Source organism: Gekko japonicus, unplaced genomic scaffold, assembly GCF_001447785.1.
Source record: "Gekko japonicus isolate JY-2015 unplaced genomic scaffold, Gekko_japonicus_V1.1 scaffold674, whole genome shotgun sequence".
Taxonomy (NCBI): Eukaryota; Metazoa; Chordata; class Lepidosauria; order Squamata; family Gekkonidae; genus Gekko; species Gekko japonicus.
The window spans coordinates 801,170-812,067 of NW_015172574.1; the positions used below are offsets into that span (position 1 = coordinate 801,170).

General features: G+C 45.6%; 1 protein-coding gene across 1 annotated transcript in view; it reads left to right on the top strand.

Annotated features, from left to right (window-relative positions):
* CETP (cholesteryl ester transfer protein, plasma) overlaps nt 1–10,898 on the top strand; it is a 27,735-nt gene that overhangs the window by 2,419 nt on the left and 14,418 nt on the right. Inside the window, exons 2-6 of the mRNA XM_015421391.1 lie at nt 1,702–1,882; nt 2,839–2,909; nt 5,029–5,116; nt 5,741–5,810; nt 9,662–9,722. Coding sequence (XP_015276877.1) covers nt 1,702–1,882; nt 2,839–2,909; nt 5,029–5,116; nt 5,741–5,810; nt 9,662–9,722 — 471 coding nt within the window. The remainder of the gene's footprint in view (nt 1–1,701; nt 1,883–2,838; nt 2,910–5,028; nt 5,117–5,740; nt 5,811–9,661; nt 9,723–10,898) is intronic.

The window sequence follows — 10,898 nt, forward strand, 5'->3', positions numbered from 1 at the left end:
GTTTAAAAAAGTAAGTCCCCCCCCCCCCCAAAAAAAACCCTGTTGTGTAGGACTGGAGGACAGACAGTGGTTCCTGCTTCTACTGAAATCAGTGGGCTTCGAAGAGTGTAGCTTGGCTTTGAATGGCACTGTCAGGGTGTCAGATGTGTGAGATGGAGGACCAGATGCCTATTGGACACACTGGTTTTTTTTAAAAAAGAAGATGTTTGCTTGTATTTGAATTTGACACCAAACCACACACTGCTGAGAGCAAAACCAGACATGGCTAGGTCTGCCAATCCCAAATTGGGGAAATCCTCTCTTTGCTTTGACCACAAGAAAAATTAAAGCAAAGAAATCAAATAGTACCATTGCAACTAAGTGAGTGTTCTTAAAAGGTCTTATCGGATTTAAATAGTATAGGCTGAGGTAGTTCTAACAGGTTTTATACATTTTATAGAGGTTGATTCCCCCCCCCCTCTTTTATCCTATGTTATGCACAAACTCTCTGAGAGTGTTTGATATTGTGAAGGCCTATGGCCACATACAATAAAGTTGGGAAAGTCCTGGAAATCTGGGGTTGGGGGCCTAGGAGGGAAGGGTTTGAGGCAGAGAGGGACCTCAGCAGAGATGTGATGCCCTAGGGTCTGCCCATCGAAGCTGCCATTCCCTCCTCCGGGAGAACTGATCTCTGTTGTCAGGAAACCAGCTGTGATTCCAGGTCTCCAGGCCCCACCTGGGGGGTTGGCAATCCTAGACATGATGTAGATCATGGCTTTCTCCTGTAAAAGATAAATTGTTCATGTGTTCAGCCCCAGTTTTACTCAGAGCCACATGAGAAGGGGAAAGGGAATAACTCTCTAACCCCTGATTTGTTCTGCTTATCAAAATTGGGTTCTGCTCTCAGGTTCCGGGAGGTGGCCTCTGCTTTGGGGTAAAGCATCTGCATGTCATGCAGAATATCTCAGGGTCAATCTCTGCCATCTCCTGTTAAGAGGAACGGGTATCAGGTGATGTGGAAGACCTCCAACGTAGACCCTAGACAGCCACTGCCAGTTACTTAGTTAATACTCTCCTTGATAAACCAGTGGTCTGATTTAGTATAAGGCAAGTGTCATGTATTCTCTCTTACTAGCATTAAAGAAGGAGAAAAGCCATGCCTTCTTTCCTTGAAAACACTGACACTGAGGTGTCAATTAGCAAAACTAAGCAGATGCTAAAGGGTTAAATCCCTTCTTACTTTCCCTAGCAGCCCTTGATCTGTGTTGGCCCATTTCCCTTTTGCAAATGGATACAGATGTGTGATATTCTTTACAGTGTGCTTCCAATGGAGGAATGCGTTGTATAATGTCACATTGCCTATTGCAATGTATCATCCTTTACTGCATTTATAAGGCACTTTCTGCATAGTGGGATGTCATGCCTTAGACAGTTGGTTTGCGTTGTTTACTATTTCTACAACCCCAGTCCCACTGGACTGCTTATCGCACATATTACGCTGTCTGCTGGAATTGTTTTCTATATTTTTAATCAGCTCTGGGTCATAGTGAGGAAGAAAGGCAGGGGAAAGCAGAGTTCATCTTGTTTTGCTGGGTTCAGAATGGCATATATTGTTATTGGGGCTGTTTATTTTTGCTTCAGCCCCCAGAAGCACAGTGCCAACAGCTGCACTTCCCACTATTCTATTAAGATGCAATCTGTGTGCATTCTTCGTCCAAACAGCCCACGCTAAATCGACAGGACTTAATCCAGCTTTTCATCCCTTTCTTAGCATCCATATTGATGACCTGTCCATAGAAAACAGTGAGGTTGACTTCGAGGGAGACACCATTAACATTGATATCCAAAACGTCTCAGCTTCCTTCAAAGGAACTCTGAGCTATGGCTATTTAGGTGCCTGGTGGTAAGTACTCTAACTGAAATCAAGGTGTGCCAGGGAGAAATGGGTGTGCGTTTTGGCTTTTCAGCTGGGTTGCAAAAAAATGAGGACATTTGGTTTGCTTGTATACCAGCTTCTTATAGCACTACCACATTAATGTGAAGTTTTAATCCTCTTGGTCTGTCTATCTATCTGTCTGTCTTTCTTTTTTTTACAGCTCTCTGTCTATCTATCTGTCTGTCTGTCTCTCTTTTTTCCCCCATCTTTCTGCCCAATATCTATAGGGGAGAGGCCACAACTCAGTGGTATATTTGCTCTACACACAGAAAATCCCAGGTTCATTCCCTGGCATCTCTGGTTCAAAAAGGATCAGGCAATAGTAGGTGATGTGAGCTCTTGGAAAATCGCTGCCTGTCAGAGTAGACACAATTGACCTTGACCATGGCCTGACTTGGTATAAAACAGCTGCTTCTTAAAAGCGCCATTGCTTAATGGCAAAGCATCTGCTTTCCATGCAGAAGTTCCCCAGTTAAGGCCCCGGCATCTCCCATTAAAAGGATCACGTTCCAGTTCTCTGAGAAAGGAACTTCAGAGGGAGAATTCAGTGTGGAGTTGCTACGTTAGAATCATTCATCAACAGATTCAAGGTCATGAGTCCCTTAGGGTTTGAATAGTGACCTGGGATTCCTAACTTACTATAAGTGCTATTATTGGTCCTTCTAATCCAATATTGCTTATTCTGATTGCCAGTAAGTCTCCTGGGTCTCAGGCCTGGCTCCATTCGCCAAGATCTTTCTACTGGAGATGCCAGGAGTCATGTATGCAGAGCTTGTGCTTTACCGCCTAGCTATGGGTCTTCCCAGTTCTTCCTCTCAATGCTCTTTCCTCCTAAGCAACCCTGTTGCAGCTCAGCTAAGAACATCTCTGCACTGAACTAAACAATGTGACTTGTCAATTCTCTTTTGTGTTGCTCCTGGCAGGCTGAAACTCGTTCATTTGATTGACTTTGAAATTGAATCTTCCATCGATCTCCAGATAAACAGTAAACTGAGTAAGTACTCATGGAAAGGCTGTACAGTTGTTTTGCAAGCTAGGAAGACCAGGGCATTTTTATCGTTTGAGATGGCGTCACTGCTATTTTTTTTTAATGATAGTCCTCAGAGAAAGAAGCTTCAAGGGGAAATTGCAACATGAGAGTTCATTCACAAGTTCAGAATAATGGACACCCTCCCCATGCGGGCTGAATAGGGACATAGGGTCCTTATCTTAATACAGATGCTAATTTTCTGCCCCCAAGCATGCACTCTCTGCTCCAGTCAAGCTGATTACAGTATGCATTGTGCCTTTGCATTCTTTACATTACCCCTCAGATCTTACTTATGTTTGACAAAGGAGCTTCCTTTCGCTCTCAAAAACTTATACCCTGAAACTCTTGTTGGTCTCTAAGGTGCTATTGGACTCAAATTTAACTTCTTCTACAGTAGACCATCACAATCACTCTCTGGAACTGCCTATATATAGGCAGACCAAGGGTTATTAATACAGCACAAGGCTTCCTGCTCTGAGAAGCACAGAGGGAAGGGCGCATCTAGCAAGGCACATCAGTTTTCCAAGAGGTTCTTCTTAAGTGTGACATAAGCTGCTGTCACACTGGCAGCTTGCTGCGATATGGTGCCGCTGCTAATTAAACTGGTTGAAAGTGTTGCGGGGCATATCAGCCACACGGCTCATCCTGCTGCGGGTTACCCATCCACATTATTGTAATGCCTCAGCCACAGAGCACGCTGCCAAAAAATATAAAAATTCATGTGTGCACATAAGTCTTCATGCACACGCATATGCACACATGTGCTTATGTGCATGCGTGCACGTATGCATATAAGCAATTTTTAAAAAAATAATCCTCCCTTGTGGCAGAATAGATCTTCAGGTTCAGACTACCAAAATCCATTCTGTGTGCGCTCCCCCGCATTCAGACATCCGGCCATGCTCAATGACTGCGCAGGAAACTGAAAACAGCATTTGTGATGTGGTGCCTTTTTAACCCGGCTCCAAGTCGTCCTGTGATGGGATAAGTAAAGGGCTGGCTCGCTCTTCCTTCGCTCCTATTCTGACCCCTCCGGAAAGTCTCCTCCCACCCCCCCCCCCCCCATCTCTCCCACTCTCCACTCTGCATTAAACAGGCCTTCCACGATCCACCCGCTGTCGTGCGTCTGGCTCTGAATTCGAATCCCCTCCTGCGGTTGGTGGGAGATGTGTCTGTCTCCCCCCCCCTGGTCTGCCCCCTTTAACCCTCCCCGTGCTGGAACGGCGCCCGCTTTCCCTAATAGGGCATTTTCTTGGCCAGCGATCTTCGGGGGACGCCGCCAAAAATAAAGCTGCCGCCAGCAAGAGGTACCTGGACGCCTGGGTTCCCTGCACAATGCACCCCATTTCGGGAAGGCCCCCCTCCCTCAGAGAAGCGAGAGAATCACCCTCTTTCCATATGGACTGGCTGCTACGAATTAAAATTATTGGCTTGCTCCTATTTTAGAATATGCAATGGAACTGTAAGTAAGTTTAAAATTATAGTTATAAGTGATAACAATATTATTATATTCAGCTTCATGTTTGTTTCTACTCCTCATAAATATGCTTTTTACAGGATAATTCATAGAAGAAAACACCTTCCAACTCCTAATGCATTCACTTTACAGAGAGTTACCGGCCAACATGTGAAAGGGAGAGCAAATGCCAGCCAATTTAAAGTAGGCTTGTTGCCACATAAAATTATGGACTGGCTGCTACGAATAGATATTTAAATTATTGGCTTGCTCCTATTCAAGAAATGCAATGGAACTGATAATTCATAGAAGAAAACACCTTCCAACTCTATAAGAATTTTATAAGATTACTCTTGAGGAAGACCTTTGAAATGAGTGTATACTCATCGAGTAAAGAGAGGAAAATGCTGGACTCTGTTGAAAAAATGAATTAGTTGGACTCTGTTTTAATGTAAAATTGAGATAATGAATAAGGTGGACTCTGTTTCAATGCTAAATTATTAAATGTGTCATTGTCATTGATCACAGTGGTTTCTTGTTTGTTGGCTTGACCCTGTGGTGAAAGGCAGGAAGCTGTGCCCAACTAAACCAGAGTTAACTGGAAGCCTTTCTTTCCCTGCTGTACAGCATGCGAAAAGGAGTATGTGGCGGTTGTCACCTCGGATTGTTATCTGACCTTCCACAAGCTGATCCTGCACCTCCAAGGAGATAAAGAGTATGTTGTTTCAGCTGAAATGTGCAGTAGTGTTTGGCATTGCCCAGTGAGGTGGGATGAGGGAAGGATTTCCACATTTGTTACACACGTCACAGTCTGCCCTTCGGAACAGCTGCTTAGCGAAATAGACAAGGACAGACAGGCAGAGTCAGTGGTGTGAAGTTCTGGGCTGAAGCAATGCCTGTGCATATGGGGTTATGTGTGTATATGCCTGAAGAACCAGTGCAGAGCAGTGGTTAAAAGCTGGAGTTATGGACCACTTGCCAATATGAGCCAGTTCTAGCAAGAACACAAAAAGAACCCTGCTGGACCAGACCAATGGTTCATCTAGCCCCACATCCTGTTTCCCATGGCAGCCAACTGGTTGCCTAGGAGGACAGACAAACAGGGCACGGTGGCCAATGCCTTCCCTTGATGTTCCCTTTTATGTACAGGTTTACTGTCCCTGAATGTGGAGGTTCCCTCTCATCATTATGGCTAATAGCCATTGATGGACCTTTCCTTCATGAATCTATCTACCCCTCCTTTAAAGCCATCTACACCTGAGACCATATCCACTAAAAGTGGATCTCAAAATTTAATTACCCATTGAGTAAAGTAGCATTTCATTTTGTCTCTTTATAGCCCCGGATGGCTAAAGCAACTTTTTACAAATTTCATCTCTTTTACCTTGAAGCTGGTTCTCAAAAGCCAGGTAAGAAGCATGCTGTACATATACGCCTCGGAGAGCGTTACGCTCTGAGAGTAGGGCTGCCAAGTCCCCCCGGAGGGGTGGATAATCCCCCGCTTTGGAGGCCCGATTTCCGCTGCCGCGGAATCGGGCCCCGGCACCTGGTGGAACATGCTCCCTATTGAGATCAGGGTCCTGCGGGATCGTATGCAATTCTACAGGGCCTGCAACATGGAGCTCTTCCGCCAGGCCTTTGGCTGAGGCACTGGGTGTCCACATATGCCCCCTCCCGAGGTTGCAATCTCCCACCTACTGATAACCGGCCATACCGAGTTACATCAATGGGCCGGATTCTCCCTACGGCAAGCATGACTACCTCTTTTATATGTTTTAATGTGTTTTACATTTTATTGTGTTTATTAAAATGTTGTAACCCGCCCTGAGCCCGTTTACGGGATGGGCGGGATATAAATGTGAAAAATAAATAAATAAAAATAAATAAATAAATGCTGCAGAAGTGCAGGTGGCTGGCAGTGTCCATACTAAGCTCTGAAAGAGCAAAGACAATACAGCCCCTGATGGACTGAAGGCTCGACTCAGTAGAGGGCAGCTTCTTCTGTTTTCCTTTGTCCATTTGTATGGCCCAGAGCCTTGTAAGCAGTGTTCCCTCTAAGCTGAGTTAGTGTGAGCTAGCTCACAGTTTTTTAGCCTCCGGCTCACACATTTTTGTCTTTGCTCAGGAAGGATGGCTCCAGAGCAAACTAATTTCTGCAGTGGCCAAATCGCTCGCTCACAACTATAATGCCAGTAAGCTCACAAAGTAGAATTTTTGCTCACAGGACTCCACAGCTTAGAGGGAGCATTGCTCGCAAGGCAGTAGAACAGCATCAGTTTATATGAACTGTTTCTGAGCTTATTCAGTTCAGCTTGACTGTGGCCTATGAAAACTCAGATGGGATGGAATCAGCCTACCATCACTTGTTGTGTGAATAGGTTTTCCAGATGTCCCCAGTTTCCATAATGCTTGGCTATCCACTGACGGCCAAGTAATGCAAATGTTTATCAGTGTGTATTCTGATGGTGGTTTGTGCCATCTTGTCTTGTTCTTGCGGTGGTGGAAAATGCCGCCAAGTCACAGCTGACTTATGATGATCCCGTGGGGTTTTCAAGGCAAGAGACATTCAGAGGTGGTCTGCTATCGCCTGTCTCCGTGTCATGACCCTGGTATTCCTGCAGGTCTCCCATCCAAATACTAGCCAGGGCCAACCCTGCTTAGCTTCCGAGATTTGATGCGATCGGGCTAGCCTCCTAGGCTATCCTGGTCAGGACGTCCTAGCCATAGGATAAGAAAAAAATGTTTTGAAGTATGTACAAAACAGAAAATGTTGTTGTACTACCAAGATGCTCACTCAATGACCTTTAAAATATGCATTTCTGGCACAGTCCGCCAAATACAGATTGGAATTTTCAAACTTGCAAATATGGGCCAAAGGAAAAGATTGCCCTGCTGATGGCTAATACTCCAATAGTCTTTGGTCTTGTCATTTTTACGGAAGTTGTGGGTTCATGAGGAACTGTGGGGAAAATGGTTAGAGGGCTGGAGAACTGCCCACTTCAGGATAACTTCTCGTGGGGCTTGTGTGTCATGTGCCCTCAAGTCACTTCTAAGTTATGGCAATCCTGTGAATGAATGACCTCCAAAATGCCCTATCATTAACAGCCTTGCTCAGGTCTTGCAAACTGAGGGCCATGGCTTCCTTGGTGGAGTCCATCTGTCTCATGTTGGGTCTCCCTCTTTTCCATGTTCCAAACACCCTTTTCTTCTTTAACTCTATACCCAATATCCTAAAGGCAATGAGCATGCTCAGTCTTTTTTTTTCTTTTTGCGAGATGTGGTATTTAAATTAACAATGTAATATTTTCCTGTATACCTATGCGATTCCCCCAACACCAATACAATGAAATCCTACCTGGTCTTTAGGTGGCGCCAAATCATGTCTGACTTATTTATGATTAGAAGTAACAAGCTTAGGGGCCCACAAAGTATTACAGGGGCATGCAAATAAAACATACTAGGAATTTCTCCCCACCCCTAAATCTTCCCCTCCTCTGTAAACTCTCAGATGTAAGAAAAGGCAAATTCCCCCTCCCGTCTGGCCTCCCCTCCCCCTCAGTTAGGGTCACCAGGGCCGATTCCGCACTAATGCTTTGCACATGTGCTTATGTGCATGCGTGCACGTGCGCATATAGGCAATTTTTAAACAAAAATCCTCCCTAGTAGCAGAACAGATCTGCAGGTTCAGACTACCAAATCCATTCTGTGCGCGCTCCCCCGCTTTCAGACATCCGGCCATGCTCAATGACTGCGCAGGAAACTGAAAACAGCATTTGTGATGTGGTGCCTTTTTAACCCAGCTCCAAGTCGTCCTGTGACGGGATACGTATGGCTGGGGAACGCCTGACAGATGTGGCTGTCTGACTGAGCCCATTTGATCCGGAGGGGAGGAGTGGCTGTGTCGGGCCAAACTGCCCCCTGTGATCACGGCCATACAGTCAACAGTCCCTGTTCTGTATCTCCCTGTAAAGTGGGTCCCTGAGCAGAGAGACTTCACTGGTGCCACCCTGTGGTGAAGGGCAGAAAGTTGTGCCCAACTAAACCAGAGTTAACTGGAAGCATTTCTTTCCCTGCTGTACAGCATGCGAAAAGGAGTATGTGGCGGTTGTCACCTCGGATTGTTATCTGACCTTCCACAAGCTGATCCTGCACCTCCAAGGAGATAAAGAGTATGTTGTTTCAGCTGAAATGTGCAGTAGTGTTTGGCATTGCCCAGTGAGGTGGGATGAGGGAAGGATTTCCACATTTGTTACACACGTCACAGTCTGCACTTCGGAACACAGCTGCTTAGCGAAATAGACAAGGACAGACAGGCAGAGTCAGTGGTGTGAAGTTCTGGGCTGAAGCAATGCCTGTGCATATGGGGTTATGTGTGTATATGCCTGAAGAACCAGTGCAGAGCAGTGGTTAAAAGCTGGAGTTATGGACCACTTGCCAATATGAGCCAGTTCTAGCAAGAACACAAAAAGAACCCTGCTGGACCAGACCAATGGTTCATCTAGCCCCACATCCTGTTTCCCATGGCAGCCAACTGGTTGCCTAGGAGGACAGACAAACAGGGCACGGTGGCCAATGCCTTCCCTTGATGTTCCCTTTTATGTACAGGTTTACCGTCCCTGAATGTGGAGGTTCCCTCTCATCCTTATGGCTAATAGCCATTGATGGACCTTTCCTTCGTGAATCTATCTACTCCTCCTTTAAAGTCATCTACACCTGAGACCATATCCACTAAAAGTTGATCTCAAAATTTAATTACCCATTGAGTAAAGTAGCATTTCATTTTGTCTCTTTACAGCCCCGGATGGCTAAAGCAACTTTTTACAAATTTCATCTCTTTTACCTTGAAGCTGGTTCTCAAAAGCCAGGTAAGAAGCATGCTGTACATATACGCCTCGGAGAGCGTTACGCTCTGAGAGTAGGGCTGCCAAGTCCCCCCGGAGGGGTGGATAATCCCCCGCTTTGGAGGCCCGATTTCCGCTGCCGCGGAATCGGGCCCCGGGGGGAACCCCATCCCGGCGTGCACGTCAGCCGGATGTGACGTGATGACGCCGGGCCCGCTGGAGGCGGGGCCACAGCCATTTGAGGGGAAACTTGCTTTTGGGATTACCACAAGCCACCCCAACATAGCAATAAAGGGTGATTTATTGTCATTTAATTCCTCCGAATACAACGCTCACCTAAGGGCTGCTTTTTGTGTCATCGAATGCCTGCAGGGAAGGCACAGAATCTGTATTTTGAACCTCTTCCCTCCTCTTTTTAGGTGTGTAAGGAAATAAACTTTGTCTCTCAACTGCTGGCCAAGTTTTTCCAGGACACAGGAGGTAAGAGAGCAACAGCAAAGCAACAAAACTCCCACAGCTGGGTGGTTTGGTTTGTCCAGCACCAAGTACTGAGTGCTCTTTCATTCATCTGTTCATGGTTAGGTTTTTCAAGAAACTGGGCAAGGCCTTCATTTTTCAGCTGGGCTTTGGGAGGTGCTGCTTTCTCTGTGTGTGTTCTTAAAATGTTTATGACATTAACTTTGTGCAGTTCCCCCTCCCCATCCCGCCTGTACTGGATCATGTAAATTTCATATAGCTTTGTATAGTCCCCTCTCCCTAATTGTGTCCCATACGCTGCGATCTGTCTTGAAACTGGCCAGATGCTGCTGGAAACTCAGGCCTGGCTTCTGACCATCAAATTCTGGCTGCGCCTTCTGTTTAATCCTGACCCTAATTCCTTTACCTTTTTAATGCTGACAGATCATTATGAACCTAATTGGCTGAAATTAGTCCCAAAAAAATTAGGTCCTTAGAAATACATCCAGAATTGCTTTACTTATCATCTGCCTCCACAATATTTTATACAATTAAACGCAGGCTTCTAGATATTCAGTTTCAGTGCCTGACTGAGGCAGCCAGGAAAACCTGTTCCCCAGTTCATCTGGGGTTATTCCAGACACTGGGCCAGACAGCTACTTATTTTTGTTCTCTAACTGATCACCATCAAAGAAGGGCATTTATGTTAGCCAGATTTAACATATTGCCATCGGCCATCTTCTCTGGAAGATGCCACAAAAAACCCTATGAACTTAGGCAATGCACCTGCGGTCAGGGTGCTATCGAAGCCGTTTCCCACGTTCTTTTAAATTGTCCATTTTATACTAAGATTTGAGAAAAATTTCTGGACACCCTTCTTTTTACATGGCGTGGTCTTCCTGAGAGTGTCAAGGTCCAGTTGCTACTCTCTGGGCAAAACGCTTCTATAACTTTTAATGTTGCTTGTTTTCTTCAATCTGTAATTCGAACCTGGGAAACTATCAATTGATCAGTTCTTTTTTTGTTGACTGTTTGACAGCCATACCTTTGATGTATTCCTAAATTTTAATGCTATCTTATCTCTGACATGCCAATAAAGTTTGTCTGTCTGTCTGTCCCCTCTGAAGAGAAGCAGAGAAGCTGGGATTGCCAGCCCTAGGCTGTGAAAGTCCTGGAGTTAGGGTTGCCAGCCCCCAGGGG